The sequence below is a fragment of the Scatophagus argus genome, chromosome 13, assembly GCF_020382885.2.
Source record: "Scatophagus argus isolate fScaArg1 chromosome 13, fScaArg1.pri, whole genome shotgun sequence".
Lineage (NCBI taxonomy): Eukaryota > Metazoa > Chordata > Actinopteri > Scatophagidae > Scatophagus > Scatophagus argus.
In genome coordinates this window covers 7,064,030-7,081,737 of record NC_058505.1, presented here as the reverse complement: position 1 = coordinate 7,081,737, position 17,708 = coordinate 7,064,030, and the positions used below count along the sequence as shown (strand labels likewise).

The following is a 17,708-nucleotide window of genomic DNA, read 5'->3' as shown; positions in this document are numbered from 1 at the left end:
AGTTTTAGCTCTCTGTTTATCATGAAGGGAATTTCTTTGCATTTTCTAAAGTTTCACTAACTTTCACTAACAATCAGCAATCCAAAACGAAAAATCTGTTGCTGTCTTATACAAAGTAGTTATACGGAATTTAGTTCCACTTCAACTGATGTGAGATCATGAGAACTTCTGCTATTAATACTTGCACTTCATTTCTCTGATCATGCTTAACTTTTACTCTTGTAACATGTTTAATGCAGGACATTTATTTATAACGTAGTATTTTTATAGTGTGAAATAATCTGAATACTGAATACTTTGGGCTCGTAATGTTGACAATTACGACGGCACTTGAACGCAGCGTTTCCACGGGTACAGCCTCTCATCACCAACAGCGTTTAATTATGAGCAGAGTAAAACAGGATGGTGGCGGATGGTGTGTGCACAATCTAGAAGTTTAACACCGAAATCAACATGACGAAAAGCTTCGAGTCGGGTCACGTACACAGTAAAGTCCGCGTCGTTGTTTTTGTACTTAGACCCGTCGGTACATTTTGTGTTAACTTTGATTAGTACGAACAGTGAAGTCAAGTTGCGCTAATTCACGAGTTTCGTTCGTGGCGCTTTGAAGATGCGCTACGAGCTGAGAGGAAGGATGACAACGACCCTGACCAAGACTGCTAACCTCATCACAGGACTATTCATTGTTTTCCAGATTCAGATGAGCTTCACGAAGCTGAAATCAGCTTCTGGTAAGTCGTCAAAAGTATCTTAAATCCGCAAAATGAACGCAGCGCGGCTCAGTCGTTTGTAAGGTTAATATAAGGAATAGGAGGTTTGCACAGAGCTGTTGAAGCTAGCTGTATACTATATATACTGTAAGTTGTAGCTTTAAGAAAATATTATTGATACCTAATATTGTATTTTATGTCTTAAAGCTATTTAATATCTTCGTGTTTTTAGTTAATGAACTAGCTAAGCTAACTACAACAGCGTTAACTTTGTCTCCTTTGCTTTTGTTACTGCGTCATTTTAATTCGTGTAGGACTTCAGTGTAAAACTTTTGAGGGAATTTAGACCGTAGTGGGACACTCTTAAATCTCACATGCCGTGGAAATTAAATAATACATTTTAGCAATCTGTTATTGTTTAAGTCATATTCAGTTTTATTTATGTTTTGCGCTTCCACTTTCAACCACCAGGTGGAGAATTTTTATTTTGAGGTAATTGAAGGTGTAATCAGGTTCAGGTGAGTTGCAGAAGAAGCCGTTTTTGACGGTATTTGTGGTTTTCTGCTTTGTTTTGGGGTTTTGTTCGCACAATTTCGAATTTCGGCTAATTTTGAAACAACGGTACAACAGCATTTGGCTTTTTAAAAATCTAACTTTCTCTGGTTTACAGACTGGACACTTTATAAGAAAACCTTACATAAAAGCAGCCCCTCCACTGCAGTCACTACTCTTTGTCATCAATAAAACTGCTGTGTCTTCTTGACATCTTCACCACTGACTACAGATTATATAGCATCAGTACTCTGTCCACATCGCACCTACACACAGGTGGAGGGTTGTCAGGCCCCTGCAGCCACAGGGCCAACATGTGACAGAAGTATGGACACAACACCCACTGCTTCCCAGCCTCACATGCCTGGTCCTGGACCTGCTGGTGTGAGGAATGTGAAGCATGCTTTCACCCTCTGCTGTGAAGAGAAAAATTCGGCTGCCCTGTTGTCACTGGAAGAGCAGAATGACGCGGTGACCGCATGGCGCAAGCTGTGGATTTGTTTATGTCCTCTTGCATGTGCAGGAGATGCTGCAGTTTGTTTACCGATGAGATGTTCAGGGGACACTCTGTCGATTTCCCCTTGAATAGCTTTATGCATGGCACAGTTTTTCAAGCTCCTCTTTGAAGGTATATGATTTTTAGTGAGTGAAATATTCAAACTCAAGAGTCCATGTTTTTCTGCGTGTGTTTCAGTCCAATGGGAATGTCCTGTTTTTATGTCTGTATTTTATGTCAGTACTTAGCGATTTACAGTCATAAACTGTTAATGTTGCCAAATAATCTTGTTTTATGTCTTAATTCCTTTAATTTTTACTAAGAGTGGTCTAAAATGCGCATCTTTGGGAGTGATTTGACTGATTTTGAGTTGTGATTTAAACAGCAACAGCTTCTCTTCCTCTCTCTGATTCCTCAGGAGTCCACCATGCTGACACACAGGAGTTGTCTCCTACAGGGAGAAGGTCGTACGTAGTTTCAGGGAACAGTAAGTCCAGAGAGAGGGGCTGGTGGGCATCGAGGCCCAGGTCTGAGACCCCTGGCTGGGCTGCAGATAAGACGGGCCACTACAGAAACCAGCACCAACCAGAAGAGTCAGATCCAGACCTGCTAATGGAGGAGGGACACGACAATTCTACACAGATTGTGGTAGATTTATTTACAACTAAAGAGAGGCATTCGCTTGATGTATGCATGCATTTTATCACATTTTTTGTACCTCTCTGCTCTAAAAATCTGTATATAGTTGAGCCTTTGCAAGAGTAAATGTTTAAACTAAAATAAAATGTACGGATGTTTTGGAAAATGAATATATTAATGATGCATTTCAATCCTTGCATTTCTGGACAGAACATTGATCACGCCTACTACACATCAAAAATCTACACTTCTGGAGACGCAGCCAGAAAAGAGCTGTGGGTGAATATTGATGAGATGGAAGAGGGTGAGTGTAAGGTCTGTGGCTTCCTGTCCAGCACCCACAGACAAGCTGAGGTATGATATCAGTCTGTGAGTAAAAGGGACAATCAGTGTTTGATGCAAATTAAATTTCCTCTGTAGAAGAATCACTTGTACGTTTGTACATTTATTTAGACGTTCATGAATGACCATAGCTTTCAAAATGCTGATATCCAAATTATTTAGACTTTGACCTTTTTTTTACCTTCTGTATACAACAGAGTGAAATGCACCACATTAGAACATAAATGTGACTTAAAGTTAACTGTCCCTTAGTTGCAGTTAAGTTTACTATAAGATATTTTACATGATTAAAAAAATCTCTAAAAACCATCTTTAATATACAGCTGATGTTGTACTCTGGCATTTCACTTCCAGAGAGTGAATCTTTCCTTCGACTTCCCTTTCTATGGTCATATACTAAAAGAAGTCACAGTGGCAACTGGGGGTAAGTCTGGAACGGCACACATGATGTCTTTTCTCTAGAAGTTGTGAGCTCAGTTTGTCATGAGGCCTCAGTCTGAATCCGGATGTCTTACTGTGTTAGAACTACATTGTATGAATTTAAAGCGACATTTTATGATTTTTCTCTTCATACTACAGCAGCACATTTCATACTTTCATGTGACAGTAGGCTGCAGTTTAAGTGGGTAAAGCAGTTTGAATATATTTAGAATAGCTTCAAGAGACTACAACCTGCATCACAGGTTTCCTTTAACGTTTTCTGTGATTTTTACTGATCCAGATTAATATTGTAATTTTGATCAGTCTGGGTCTGCTTCTGTGCAGTCTTTCTTCATTTTGTTTGAGATCGGTTTTCAAAATTTAAGAAGGAAACTAACCTGCAAGCATTAGCACCACATTAAAGATGTGAAGCTGTGTGTGTGTGGGGGGGGGGGGGGGAGCGTAGGAGGGCAGGATGACTCCTTTGTGCCACAGCTGGTCCACAATTCAAATAATTTACTGCACGTTGCATACAAATGGCTCGTTTCTTCCTCTCACAGGTTTCATTTACACCGGAGATGTAACCCACCGAATGCTCACAGCCACTCAGTACATCGCCCCTCTGATGGCCAACTTCGATCCAAGTCTGTCCCAAAACTCTACTGTGTTTTACTTTGATAATGGTAAGAGAGAGAGGCAGAGAGGGGGGCATCTGCCAAGTGTGGCTTTTTGTTTGTGGGCCTGTGGAATATTTATACTAAATACATCTGTTTTTAGGCACTGCATTGGTGGTTCAGTGGAACCGGATTCACCTACAGGACAACATCGGTCTAGGACCTTTCACCTTCCAAGCCGTTGTGCACAGCGACGGGCGCATCGTCTTTGCATACAAAGAGGTGACATTTCTTCTTTTCTTGTGTTTTTCTGTTAATCAGAGATTTGGTTTCTTATAAAGCTTTTATTTCACAGGTTCCTGTAGATATCAGCGACATCAGCACCAAGAATCATCCCGTCAAAGTGGGCTTGTCGGACGCTTTTGTGGTGCTTCACGAGATAGAACAGATCCCCAGTGAGTGGGACATTTGGTCCCTGAAACACTTATTGAAGCCTGTAAAATCACTCATTTAAGTTGTTAATCAACACACTGGATCTCATTAGTGATTAACAACATCATGTTCTTTCTGACGCGCTCCAGATGTTCGTCGGAGAACCATTTACGAGTACCACAAGGTCGACATTCTCAAGTCCAAAATCGCCAATTCTACAGCTGTGGAGATGCTGCCTCTCCCAAGCAAGTTAACCCAAATTAAAGTTTACATTTACATTCTGTATATCAGTAACCTACTCTGAACATTTGGCCGCAGGTGCAGATAGCCTGTAAAAATTCACTCGGTTCAAAGCCGTCTCCTCCTCCTCACTCTTCCTGTTTTCTTTGTTCTCAGCATGTCTTCAGTTCTCCAGCTGTGGTCCATGTGTCACTTCTCAGATCGGCTTTAACTGCAGCTGGTGCAGTCGGCTACAAAGGTAAAGTGGAAAGCACTAAGAGGGAGCACATACTGTACCGCGGACAGAGCTGCATATTCCACAAAATCTGTTTAAAAACACAGAAAGAGGTACAGCATGTTTCATCTGCATCTGAACCCAGATCTGTATTAAAATACAAAATTGATAACAATCTTGGTAGTTGGCGGACTTTATATGAAAAATACGTAAAGCCCCGTAAAGGGACTGTCAAGCCTTTCATGCTCGCATTAATTTTAAAGCCAAGACTCCTGAATTAATTTACTTTGTTGCTGTTCAGCCTCCAATATGTGACTTTTATTCGGAAAATACTGTTGATGAGTGCTCATATGATCTGATGTTGATAGAAATTGCACAGTGTTTTCTAGAATGATAGTATTTGGTGTGAAAAATGAAATGGCAGATGATTGATAAGATGATTCAATGGTCTTGTCTGTTTAGATCACGTTATTTAATGTTTCCACAGCAAATGTTTTGCACATTAAAGAATGCTGGTAGATTCACAATTTAGAATAATGTTCACCTTCCCATGTTTATACTGGAAGATAATCGGTTGCTGTGACTGTTCCTCCTGTGTGTAATGACCACAGACAAAGTGACTGAGAAGTGATTTCCATAGAAAGTATGTGGGGGCAAAATCTCCCAGTCAGTAAAATCAAGTGGTTATCTTTCAAGGTTTTTGGTCCTTTTGGCAGCTTTGTTGAATGCATTTTTGCACAGATTGAGGACTTTGCTACCCATCACATACAGTGAAAACGCTTTAAGAAATGATTGCAGCCAGTATGGATGTGCAAATAAATAAATAAACAATCTTGGAAGACTAAAACATTTTCTTTTGTTTCGCCACATGTTGCCTTTCTCAGATGCTCCAGTGGTTTTGATCGGAACCGGCAGGACTGGGTTGACCTCGGCTGCCCGGAGGAGGTTGTCGTTATTTTAATAAATCAATACACTACAGAAAGTTTAACTCAGAACTCGTGTCCGTCTGCACAAAAGAGTTTACTGATGTTTCTTTTTTTTCCAGAGAAGAGATCCCCAGTGTCTCCAAATGACAGACGTCACAAACGCCACATCTCACCTCCTCACACGCACAACCGCTCCCGTTACGCCGACCACCGTGCCGCACAGGACCTCCGGCATGACCTCCACCCCCGTCAGCAAGGCGTCCCCTGTCACCCACCCCTCAACACGCAGCAGCACAAGCAGAAGAATTATATCCACCCCCCAGCCTCCGACCAGCAAACCTACTGAAGGTAAACCGAGAAATGCTTTATGTAGTAAGCAAAACATTTATATTTTAATACCCTGAAACTGCAATAAATATAAATACAATCCTTTCTTTACTTCAGTTTTAGTGTTGGAAATTTGTATCTCGTTTACTGCAGTTAAAGCCTCAAGGCGGGTTGGCTGTCACTAGCATCCCATGAATTAATGCTTGTTGTTGTTTCGTAGAATCCAGTGTGTTGTGTAAAGTCTGACGGTGAGAAGGTCAAGTGGTCAGCTATTTCCCAGGCGTCTGTCAGCTCATAGCCGAGTGTATACAGTGCCATGTTAAATACTGCATAGTTTCCTCAGCTGCTCGAGGATGACTCAGTGTACATGCATCACTCTGGTTGGGTCAGGATATGGGAGGGCTGTTATTTTTTGGCTGTAGTGGCTACTGCTTGTAAACTGAAATGTTGTACTTAAAAAAAAACAAAACAAAACAACAAAAAACCAAAACACTGTTGTCTTTACTGACATTTTACTCAGCAAGATGAAAACGTGCTTTTTTAAAATATATAAAATCCCCAAATTAATCTCACAATGTCTTTTTGGATGAGTAGAACATTCTCAGGTGATCTGACAAATTTAGTTTCAAATGTAAAATGGAAATGGAAATTACATTCTAATTTGTTGTTGTCGTCGTTTTGTAAACCAACTGACTCGTCAGTGCAAATGTCCCCACGCTGTCCCAATTTATGATGCCTGAATGGAAGCAACAGGTTTCATTTGTACTCAACAACACAACAATATTTGATCAACAGAAGTTTTAGAGGTTTAATTAAAAGGATTATAAACAAAAAGTAGAACAACATACTGTATGTCATTTAAAATAGTAAGTCAGGTCATTGTTTTCTTTTTCTAGATGGCACAAAGATGTCTTTGCACATCAGTGAAGCACGTAAGTCATCTTTTTGGAAAACCTTTACGTTTGCATCTGATGTGCCTGGGGCTTCGGTGTGACACCAAATAGTTCAAGATGTGTGAAGATTTTTATGTAATCATCACTGGGTTTAAATTATTCTGAAGTCAAACAACAAAATATCTGCATGTACGTGCTGTTTTTAGCCCATTCATTTGGAGGGTCCCCCGGTTGGATCTGCAGAGGGCGGAGGGGGTAGCGCATGTTGCCGTCTGACTGTAGTAGCACCAACAAGACACAGTGACACACATTTAAAGTGACTGTGAGTGATATCACTGAAAGCCCCATCTTCATGTCTGCACAGCAGATGACAAGGAGACCTCAGGAGACGGCGATGAGCGGCTGCAGATTGGTCTACTGACAGGCATCGTCATGGTGATGGTCGTCATGGCAGCAGCCATCCTGTTGTCTGTCTACATGTACAACCACCCGACCTCCAGCGCCAGCCTCTTCTTCATGGAGGTCAGTGACACACGTCTTTGTCTCTAATCTGCTGGTTTTACATTTTCACACACATTTTGTATATTTGTCCACCATTTCCCCAAAACATGCATTTTTAATTTGGATGTCTCAGCTTCCTGGGTTAAATTAAAGTCAAAATGAAAACACATGAAAATTAATTGCATGTTTGCATCTGATGTGCCACAAACTTCAGTGATGTGCTCTCACGCATTTTCATGTACCGAAATTCGGCACAGACTCATTTAATGTTAATTGTTACTTGGAAGTACTGTTGTAACTTGGTTGGTCCCTTTTGAAAGTACACAGATTGGTACCTAATGCTATAACATTTTCTTCTTTGTGAGTTTTTAATAGTGCCTTAAATCCTAAGTCCGTATTGTTCAAGAGGATTTTCAGGGGGAATAAAGTAATATTTATTCATCTCCAGCAGTGCAGTATATTTAGCAGAGCAGAAGCACACATTTTACACAGACAATACTTAGCACTTCATACTTTTATGTATTTTAAGTACTTCTATGTATATGTTTTCTCAGCATCATATCCAAAACCACTCTATGTCTTTCTGTCCCACTTGTAGCGGCGACCAACCCGCTGGCCAATCATGAAGTTCAGGCGCGGCTCTGGTCACCCCTCTTACGCCGAGGTGGAGGCTCCTGGTCAGGACAAAGACGGCACGGCGGTCATCGACCCCAAACAGTCTTTCGCCATGTCAGACAGGAGAGAGAGTGAACAGAAAGAAGGATTCATAGTTCCTGATCAGAGGGAGCGCTTCCTAGTCTCAGAGAGCTCCTAACCAAAACTACGTATCCCAGAGGTCTCTCGGGATCTTTACGTGAAGAAGGGTTCCCTCTTGGAAGGCAGAGACTTCATTTCCATTCAACTGTTGCTCAAGCTCATTATAAGAATTTGAGCATTCTGGGAGGAAAACACCAAACCTCTATGAGGAAACTGTAACTACAGAGTATTTTCAGCAACAGTTTGGCTTCATGTTTGCTTTAGCTCAGTGAACCACTGGACTGTTGTACTGCGTAACGGGCAAAGGATTAAAAACTCATTTTTAGGTCGCTCAGGTCACTCATTTGTGTTTACCGCAGGCTCCCGAAGGGCGAGAGATGCTGCTGCTGAATGTTAATTTTTGAGACCACTTCTCTCAGAGACGGCTCAGTTGTGATGTGTCGTTCACACACCTTCTTCACAGGCAGGAATGTCATATTTGGGTGTCACTTCCTCATCTCAAAAATACAGACTAAATTCCTCACCGTAACACCCACCTTCATCCGAGGGGCAAACAGGGTGCAGAGTGTTTCCACTGTTGTTTATCTCAGAGCACTTTTTTTTTTCTTTTTTTACAGTGAAGCGAATGTCTGCAACTTTTTGAATTTTTACTTTATTTTCTGAACTTACCAATGAAGGCAGAAAATAAAAATATGTATACTACTACATTACATACATCCATAGCCATGGAAAAATACAGATTTATATTTATTTTAGACATGGCACAGCCTCAGGATTTTTCTGACATGCAATGATTGTGTCTATATTTATGATCTAATGGTAAACAGTGTAAATTGCAGGTTTTAGTAGCTCTATTGCTGATCAGTTTAGTGACTCTAAGTGCCTAAGTGACTAATGATGTTAAAATGAAGTCTAACAATATCATTGTCATTCTTATTAAAACAGGGTTTTCTTTTTGTGCACATGCTGTATTATGTCATAATTTCACTCATAATCTCACTTTTCGGAAATTTAAAAATGTCTAAAAACTGAGGGTTTACCTGCTCCTCTTTATCAGACCGATCAAAACAGATGCATTTTTTTTAACCGTTCGGTCCTCAATAATAAAATAGTTTTATCTACATTTTGCTAAAATGACATGAGAATCAACAGTCGGTGACTGATTAAGCACAGCTACATCAAATACACTTACAGTATTAGAGTCCAGAATCATCTGAGGCGTGTTTTGTTTACAATGTGATTAAGGCAAACGGTATCTGAATGGACCACTTAGGACTGGCCTGTAGGCTGCAGAGTGGCAGGGTCAAGGCACTGCTGTGGTGGAGGTACTGCGGGGGGTCCTGGGTCCAGGATTTAGGTTTCCTTGTCTTCTGAGAGAGACACAAAAAGGAGAGAAGAACTGATTTATAGGTCAGATCCAAAGTCATCTGAGGTGAGTTAGATGTCACTCAAACAGCACTTCTTACGAAATGGCTGGATATTTCATAAATATGTCAGAAAAATACTAAATCATTTTATTTTTGGTTTATTTTGTGGCAGTAATTTGCTTTTACTTGACAAATACTTATCAGTATTTGGTTTGCAATGACTACAAAGTCAAAACAGTGTGAAAAGAAATCATGAGTAGGCCTATACTACATACAAAATAAAACCGGGTTATGAGTATGTAGTAAGTTCATATCAAGTACATTGAATACTGCTGGTTACAACTGCAAAAAGCTTTGAAGTTGCACACAGCAACTGGGGGAGCTGCCCAAAGCTGACAAAAAAAAACAAAAACGGTAAAGTTGGCAGTACATGTGTACAAAAACACTTTGCTATCTACTTCTCTGGTACCAGCTTTGTAAAGTCATATTTTTCTACCTTTAAGTACACTCCGATTGATTCTTGAAGTTGATGTTTGTTTACTTTTTTTTTTTTTTTGCAAAAACAGCATACAATGGTTATGCTTTGTATTTATGTGTTTCTCACCTTTAGCTGGAGGTGCAGGTAATCTCCTTCTCAGCTGTCTGGATGAGTCCAGGGTGACAGGCTGCAAGACACGACACGATGTTTGACATAATGTTCTTGCAGTTACGATAAGATTCATGTTAATGTTTCGAAGCGCAGCACCATAACTGGAATCGTCCTGGTCTTAGCGGCGCGTGACTGCGTGTCCACGTTAAGGCCTGCGCTCTTCAAAGCAGCAATTCTGGCTGAGATGTCACAAATCTAGAAGAGAAGCAACACGAGGAAGTAATACCCTACAAGTCGTACAAGATTCCTTTGACTGCGGTGCCTTCATAAGGCCAATCCGTGGCCTGATTTTAAACACCTGAGCTCTTGGTGAACTCGCCACACGGCTCCCAAACATGTCTAATAACACGCAGCAAAACACTGTTGATTTGCCACATTCAAAATGGGTGCCTATCCGGCTTCATCCCACCTGTAGCTCAGACTGCTGAACTTTGGCAGCTGCAGATGCCACCTGCTCCTCCAGAAAGGTCAGCTCCATATCGGACGTGGAGCTGCAGATGCCCCTGGCGCACTCCTCAAGGTCACTCAGCTCCGCCTCAAGGCTGTACACCGCGCCGGCTGCCACGTACACCTGCAGCGCATCCAGTTCAACACACCAGCAACTTCAAACTCTGGTATTAAATTGAAGATGAGACTAATTATCTGACCTGAACCTAATTTAGACCTTACTTGTTATGGTCTTTTTAAAAGATGAATTTAAAAAAAATTATAATAATGTTCACGCTGTTACATTTTTGGGAGGTAAAAATGGTCTTTAAATACTTAGGAGCTTTTTGTTCTGAGTGACGCTTTGCACAGGAAGTCAGTCAATTAAAGGAGCTTCTGATCTATATGTGGGTTATGAACTCGTGCTGATGGTAATCGCATTCGCATTAAGATTAGAGTATTATCACAAATGCATCCATAATCGGCAATATATTTGTATTTAAGCGTATCTTTAATTGCACTGTCAGTCCTGCACAGTTTCATCCAGCAGTGCCAAAAGTGTAAAAGTGAAATAAAGCTGAACTTACATTCTCCTCCAGTCTGGAGAACTGCTGGTCCAGTTTCTTGGGGTCGGTGTCGGGGGGCAGTGATGTGGCTGGGGGTTGGGGGTGCTCTCCTCCCTCCACCCCTTGCAGCAGCTCCTCAGTGGCGTTCAGCACCTTCAGAACCTCAGTGGTGATGCTGCGCAGAGACACAGCCGAGTATCTCTGCAACACAGACATACAGGCATTTGCATGTTACTGGTAAGTCTGATTTGAGCCTTTACATGAAATCCAAGTCAAAACAATAAATAAATAAAATAAATTTAAAAGGTGTATAACAACCAAAATACACTAACAAAAGTATTACACTGAAAAATGACACAAACAGACTCGTGCATGAAAAACGATGAAAGCAATGACTGAAGAAAAAGCGAGTGAAAAGCCACTGAAAAGCAATCGTCACTACGCTGAACGAGTTCTCACCTGCTCCAGCAGAGTTGATATAAACTCTATTGTTTTGTAAAGCTCCGTGTCACTACCCTACAGCACACAGAGAAAATCACAGCAGTGAAGAACACACAGGACAGACGAGAAAGAAAATCTGGATGCAGCACAGCAGCTGTTAAGCAGTTAGTTACTCTGCAAAGAAGAATAAGTAAGAAGAGTTACTCAGATCAAGTTCACGTCAGCATTAGGTGTAACTTTTACCACAAGCCGTAATTATGGATGACGGGTCATTTTAAAATTAAGTGTAAATCAAAGTCATTGATTGAAAAAACTGCAGCAGACAGCTGTGTAGACTATGAGATACAGCTGAGGAAGCTTAGAGGACCTTGAGTTGAGATGACTCAGTTAAACTATCATTTTCAAAGTCAAAAGAAAGGACTTTGATACTCAAAAGTCATAAAGTAAATTGCCCTAATAGCAGTTGGGTACACAGCAATATCTATCTGGGGTCTGCTAACATCAGCCAACACAATGCACAAGTTAACTCAGAGGTAACGAGCCTGGACATTGTCCTCCTCTCTCAATAAACCCCACATAAAGACAGTGACCAAGGCAGCTTTCTGTCACTACGCCGCAAAAGGTTAACTGCTCTGATCCCACAAAAACGGTGAACAATCTGTTGTAGTTTTACATTATTCACTTTAACGCTGTGATCACATGTGTGACTGAGTGTATGGAGCGTTTGGCAGACAGGATGGACACCCGGACAGCGTTTGCGATGCTAAAGATGATGCTTACGATTTGAATCTCCTCCGGTGACAGTAAACCCTCCTGAAGAGAAGACGTGCTGCTCTGCTCGAGTCTTTCATCTGTCTCTTCACGTCCACTGGCTCCCCCTGCGGCGTCTCCATGCGTCTCCGTCGTTTGCCATTCAGTTGTTCCTCTTCGGTCCTCTTGTTGGTCACCATCCATTTCTATTGGCTCGCGGGCCTGTTTGGTCTCTTTGACTGTTACAGCTGGAGGTTTTTCTTTTTCTAAATCCCTGTTTTCCTGTCCATCTGTGTCTTTTTCCTCCTGTTCATGTTCACTTCTGTCTGTCGCGTCTCCACTCTCTTTTTTACTGTGAATGTCTCCTCCAAGTCGCTCAGTTACATTTTGTCTCGGTCTTTCTCCTACAGCTGATTTTGGCATCAAGTTGTCACCCCGACTTTGAGGCTCTTTTGCACTTTCTGTCTCCTCTGATGCCTTTGCGCTTTGTGCACCAACATCCTTGTCCTCAAATCCACTTTCTCTCCCTATTTTTACCTTTTCATAGGTCTCTGTATCCTCTGGCTCTCCATTTACTTCCACATTTTCTGCAGCTCCGTCCATTAATTTCTCTCCCTGCATGTCCTCTAAAGTCATCATCAACATGCTACTGATTATTCTGTCAAATTCTGCATCCTCCTCATCGCTCTCGGCTGCAGTCTCCCATTTCTCTGGACTCTCTTTACTTTCGCTGATCTTTTCCTCCTCCCGTCTCACTTCTCCCTCCTTTCCGTCTGGCCACTTTGCCTCCGGCTGAGTGTCTTGCTGGACTTTTGTATCATGCAAGACTATTATTTCCTCTGTTCTCTCTGCTTCTGTGGCTTGTCTCTCTTTTTCGTCCTCTTTCAAAACTTCTACTTTATCTACACACACATGCCCTTTCACCATCCTTTCATCCTCAATCTCCTCCACGCAATCATTCTTCTCTGCCTCTGTTTCGTCGTGGTGGACGTCTTTTGTCTGAACATTCTCAGCTGTTACTTGTTCATCACTGCTCTGCTTCCGTCTCTCCTCAATTTCATCCCTCAAATCAAACATTTTCACATCCAAATCTCCGAACGATTCTCTCCTGTCCCGATTCTTTCCCACCGCCTCCTCCCACATACTACCCAGAAGTCCCCCTTCAGTTACAGCCTCATTCTCTGCCGCTCTGAGCTGCTGATCCTCAGTGGAACAAAACTGAGAAGCACTCACTAGACTGGACAAATCCCGCAGTTGTGCGGCCTGAACGGCCTTTTCTGCCTGTCTTGTCCACAGCGTCTCTTCGTCTATTGCCTCCTCCTCCTCCTCTTTAACTATGCCTGCTCTGTCCAACTCATCCTCGGTGGAGGAAAACTGGGTGACGTTGATTTGGTTAGCTAATCTGCACACTTTCACAGCCAGCTCCTCTTTCTTCCCATCCTCCTCCTCCTCCTCCTCCACTCCTGTCGTCTTCTCCTCGTCCACGACGCCCACTCTGTCCAGCTCATCCTCTGTGGAGGAGAACTGGTTCGCCCTGACTTCTTTTTCCAGCTGACAGAGTTTGTAAGCAAGTCCGTCTGTCTTTTCCTCATTCTGCTCTTCGTCCTGCTGCTCATCCTCGTCTCTCTCCCACTTTCCTTCACTCCGGACAACTTTGTCTAACTCATCATCAGCAGACGTGAAGTACATGAGTCTGGACTGTGCGACAAGCTGGTACAATCTGTATTCCATCTCTTCATCTTCTACGTCCTTCTGTTCCTCCTCTTTCTCCTCATCGTCCGTCTTCCCATCATCCAAATCGATCTCCATCCTCCACAGCCTCCCATCTTCTTCATCTCTGCTCTCGCTTCCTCGTCTCTTTTCCTCAATGTGTCCATCACGGCCAGCACCTCTGACTTCATCAACTTCTTCTCCACCGGTGGAGCAGTCAGAAACTCGGCCTGCCAGCTGTTGTAGTTTTGACGTCACCTCCTGCTCTGTCTGATAGGCTCCGTGTCCTGTGATGTCAAATGGTTCAGGGGTCGTGGCTCCAGAGGTCAAAGTGTCAGGGGTCGCAGTGTCAGAAAGGTGGATGTCTGTTTTGCTGTAATCCTGTAAGAAATGAAATAATAATGTAATGTAATGTAATGAAATAATAGTTTTAAATATAAATATGTTTATTTCTGTGGTGAATCAACATTTGAGCATCCTCCTGCCGATGTATTTATCTTTATCTCTCTGTAATTCGGGGGGCATTTCAACCGTACCAAGGTGGATAAGACAAGTTATAGCAGCGAAGAAACGACAAGAAAAGTGCAGACCAGAGAATATTTAAAAAACTGTTTCATTTCATTTATAATCCTTTTTGAACTGTAATGCTATAGAACTGGCTATTCAACTGGTTATATAAAACATACTTGGCTACATAATAATTCTGATTAAATCATTTTCCGCTGTGAATCATTTCAGTAATCAGTCTGCAATTTCATTTCTTTCTTACCAGCACAGAAGAAGCTGCTAACTCTTTCTTACTCTTCCTTTTCTTTCGTGACCTCCTGACTTTTCCCACTTCCTGCTCTGCAGCCTCCCTTTCCTCCTCCGCCTCTCCTGTTCCCTCCAAGTTAAAGTTCACGTCGATGATGCTGGTCCTGCAGGACGATGAAGGTCGTCTGATCTCCGCAGGCACCTTCCGCTTTAAAAGGGCCAGCAGTGGTTTGTTGGGATTCCAGTTCCCTTCAGAGTCTGAAAGCAGATTGTCTCTGCTGCCTCGGCGGCTCGTCAGAGGGGACGGGGTCCTGTTGCAGGTGTCCTGCAGGTTGAAGTTAGAGTCCGTCATCTTCCTGTGTATCTCCTGGAGGGCGGCACCCCAGGAGCTGTCGGGCTCGGGTTTGGTTTCGTTGTCAGAGCCCATGCCTTCATAGGCAGACACCACTGCAGACTCCTTCTCCAAGACACTGTAGACCAGACTCTTCCTTTTGGTCAGCAGGCTGGGACGTGACAGCTGGGCACTCTGCAGGGCAATCCAGTTCCCGTCTGGGCTCTTCAGCACTGAGGACACTCCCCCGTACACAGGCATGGACACACACACACACACACCACATGCCAAACATGCACACCGCGCAAAGCACAGTCACGCATGCGGCAAAATGAACAAACAAAAACAAACACAGTGGAGGAAGGTATTAGCTGACATCGATTATATTAAATAAGCCTGTGTTTAACCGCTCCATTATCATACGTGTAGCTCTTCATTAAAACAGCCAGAGCTGAAGCTATTAGTCAGCTAATTCGTTACACTGACAAGTAAGCAAATAATTAGTTGACTGACAGAGAATTTATCGGCAACTACTTTGATAATCTATTGTAAAAACAGAATTTGCTGCTGATAGTAAGTTGAATATTTTGTATGTGCAAGAATGAAAAGAAAAAAAAACTATGACTGGTGAGTTTAAAAAGTTAAATTAGTCAGTGGCAACATCTTACCAGCATTGTCCAGCCGGTCTACACTCTTCCAGGTCGACATGGCTGAACCGCCTCCGTCCTTCTTTAAGGCCTGAGGAGAGTCTTTTATCAGACCTGGAGGGTCATTGTCCAACAATGAGAAGGCAGAGTGCGACCTCTGAGAAGAGACGAGACAAATACAAAGTGACTGGAAAGCGGAAAGTCAATAAAGTCAGTGGAGCAGTTTAACCAGCAGGGGGCGGCAATCTATCACAACATCCTTTCTTCTCACTGGGAGAAGATAATCAGGTCCTTCACATAAGTTAATATAAAACGCAATGTAAAAACATTCCATTAGAAGTACAAGTGCTTCATTTTCAATCCTAATTCAGTAGAAAAAGTATCATCAGGAAAACCATCTTCTATCTGAACTTTTTCTCTAATCTAAATGTTACTTCCCAGCTCTGTCTCTTCTACACAGTCCCTGTACATTTACTGCTCTGTGCTTAAGTGATTGTGACTGCGCGTGTTCTTCTTTACCCAGAGGCCTGGCTGGTGTTTGAGGGAGCCAGAGGCTTGATCACAGGCAGACTGATGATGATGATGAAGGTCAGTGTTGTGTTCCAGTGTCCAATCCTGGGCATATTCTGCCCTCATCTCAGCCAAAGTCTTCCTCCTCCTAATAATCTAAGAGAAACAGAGTCATCATAAGTACACAATCATCCTATCTTCCTGTCTCAGAGCAAGTAAATGGTTTTGTTTCAACGGCTGCAGGACGTGCAACTTTGAACACATCACCCTATAGGAAAACAGCTGCAGAGATGCGTCTTACTGACTCACATTTGAGTTTTCACACACAGCGAATCGGCCTAACTTACACACCATGAAACATCTGTTGCTGTACAAAGTGTGTGCTTGCAGCTCAGCACAGCAAAATCAATTTTTTTTCTTACTTTTTGCACAATAGTTTGGGCCAGCTCTTCAATAAGCTCTCCTCTGTGCTCCCGCAGATAATGCGCCTCATTCTGCTTCTCCTAGTAAACAAAGACACAAATAAGAAAACTACTGAGCACCACACACACAAATATAAGCTGATTACTGTAAATATGCGCTCTAAATATACATATTTGCTGTACTCGGTTCAAAAGCTTTGGGATACTTTAACAGATTAGTGAGCAGAAAATCTTTTCTAACATACTGTAGTATTTTAGAAAGTAGCTGCAGAACCAGAAATATATTTTGGGATTTAAACTAAAGATAGCCCTGTTGTTTGGAGTACTGAAGTTTTAGTGGCTCTTCGTAATAACCGAGAGTCTCTTTGCGGTGTCTTTATGTCTCTTTATAATAATTTAGCGTCTCTTTGTAGTTGCAGAAGAACTTTGGGTGGTTTGTGTCTCTTTGCAGTCGCTTTGCTTTTCTCCAGGTAGTCATTCTGTGTCTCTTTAGAGATCTTAAATGTGCAGTTCTTCAGCACATCTTTGTGACTGTTTAGCGCCCCATGGTGGTGGTTTAGTGACATTGTAGTTATCTTGTCTCTTCAGTCTCTTCAGCATCTTTAGTCAATCTGAATTACACAATCATACTCCTAATGCCATCCCTTCTTTTAACTGAAAACTGACTTTCAAATAAGACATGTGGAGTGAAAGATTTTTTATTAGACCTGATGGTGCTGTGTGCTGTTGTGTCAACCCGTCTGACTCAAAGAGAGAAAGCAGATAAGTCAACACAACACAACACAGTGTGTTGTGGACAAAAACTCTGACAATAAATGCAAAATGACAGACTATTTTTAAGATGTGAGCAACACAAATAACCTGACTGGCGGTGTTGACCTCAGCCTTGGAAATGGCCTCGTCTATTGCCTCCTCTGCCACCCGCAAGGCCACAGTGAGCGTCTCTGCCATGCTGTGCTCTGAACACAAACACACACAATAATCCACCTGAATGATCCTTCAAATAAACTGAAACAAAGCAAAAACACACAATTCACTCTTTTCCAATTATGCAAAACAGGAGAGAGCAATCAC

The 17,708-nt window shown here is 42.2% G+C and overlaps 2 protein-coding genes across 15 annotated transcripts in view; one reads left to right on the top strand and one right to left on the bottom strand.

Annotated features, from left to right (window-relative positions):
* Positions 1-355: 355 nt before the first annotated feature.
* LOC124069297 (plexin domain-containing protein 2-like) lies at positions 356-9,024 on the top strand. 8 transcript variants are annotated; one of them, XM_046408332.1, is made up of 15 exons: positions 599-731; positions 1,182-1,228; positions 2,177-2,445; positions 2,608-2,751; positions 3,094-3,163; positions 3,720-3,842; positions 3,937-4,055; positions 4,129-4,228; positions 4,355-4,450; positions 4,602-4,683; positions 5,544-5,604; positions 5,705-5,933; positions 6,809-6,844; positions 7,170-7,327; positions 7,905-9,024. In XM_046408332.1, the coding sequence occupies exons 3-15, from the start codon at positions 2,371-2,373 to the stop codon at positions 8,118-8,120; spliced, it is 1,509 nt and encodes a 502-aa protein (XP_046264288.1). In that variant the 5' UTR covers positions 599-731; positions 1,182-1,228; positions 2,177-2,370; the 3' UTR covers positions 8,121-9,024. The 8 variants fall into 8 exon arrangements, 6 of the variants coding, with proteins under 6 accessions (XP_046264282.1, XP_046264285.1, XP_046264284.1 ...); XM_046408326.1 differs by lacking the exon at positions 1,182-1,228 and having other exon boundaries at positions 356-731; XR_006845043.1 differs by lacking the exon at positions 1,182-1,228 and having other exon boundaries at positions 357-731; positions 6,809-6,840; positions 7,173-7,327; positions 7,905-8,041.
* The window catches only part of LOC124069295 (rab effector MyRIP-like), a 24,588-nt gene continuing 15,574 nt past the window's right edge, over positions 8,695-17,708 (bottom strand). For 5 of the 7 annotated variants that reach the window (XM_046408318.1, XM_046408325.1, XM_046408322.1 and 2 more), the window contains 12 exons: positions 17,496-17,593; positions 16,635-16,715; positions 16,222-16,368; positions 15,724-15,859; positions 14,741-15,288; positions 12,292-14,352; positions 11,530-11,586; positions 11,092-11,271; positions 10,488-10,649; positions 10,175-10,273; positions 10,034-10,094; positions 8,695-9,432 (listed from right to left, as the gene is read on the bottom strand). In XM_046408318.1, the coding sequence (XP_046264274.1) occupies positions 9,416-9,432; positions 10,034-10,094; positions 10,175-10,273; positions 10,488-10,649; positions 11,092-11,271; positions 11,530-11,586; positions 12,292-14,352; positions 14,741-15,288; positions 15,724-15,859; positions 16,222-16,368; positions 16,635-16,715; positions 17,496-17,593 (3,647 nt within the window). In that variant the 3' untranslated portion in view covers positions 8,695-9,415. The remainder of the gene's footprint in view (positions 9,433-10,033; positions 10,095-10,174; positions 10,274-10,487; positions 10,650-11,091; positions 11,272-11,529; positions 11,587-12,291; positions 14,353-14,740; positions 15,289-15,723; positions 15,860-16,221; positions 16,369-16,634; positions 16,716-17,495; positions 17,594-17,708) is intronic. The other 2 variants (XM_046408320.1, XM_046408321.1) reach the window with 2 other exon arrangements.

What these genes read in the sequence shown, in the direction of transcription:
- LOC124069297 (XM_046408326.1), top strand. Translation starts at nt 611, where the DNA reads ATGCGCTACGAGCTGAGAGGAAGGATGACAACGACCCTGACCAAGACT. An exon ending in TCGTCTTTGCATACAAAGAG is followed by an intron (nt 4,056 to 4,128) that starts GTGACATTTCTT and finishes TTTATTTCACAG; the next exon opens with GTTCCTGTAGATATCAGCGA. An exon ending in TTTGCACATCAGTGAAGCAC is followed by an intron (nt 6,845 to 7,169) that starts GTAAGTCATCTT and finishes ATGTCTGCACAG; the next exon opens with CAGATGACAAGGAGACCTCA.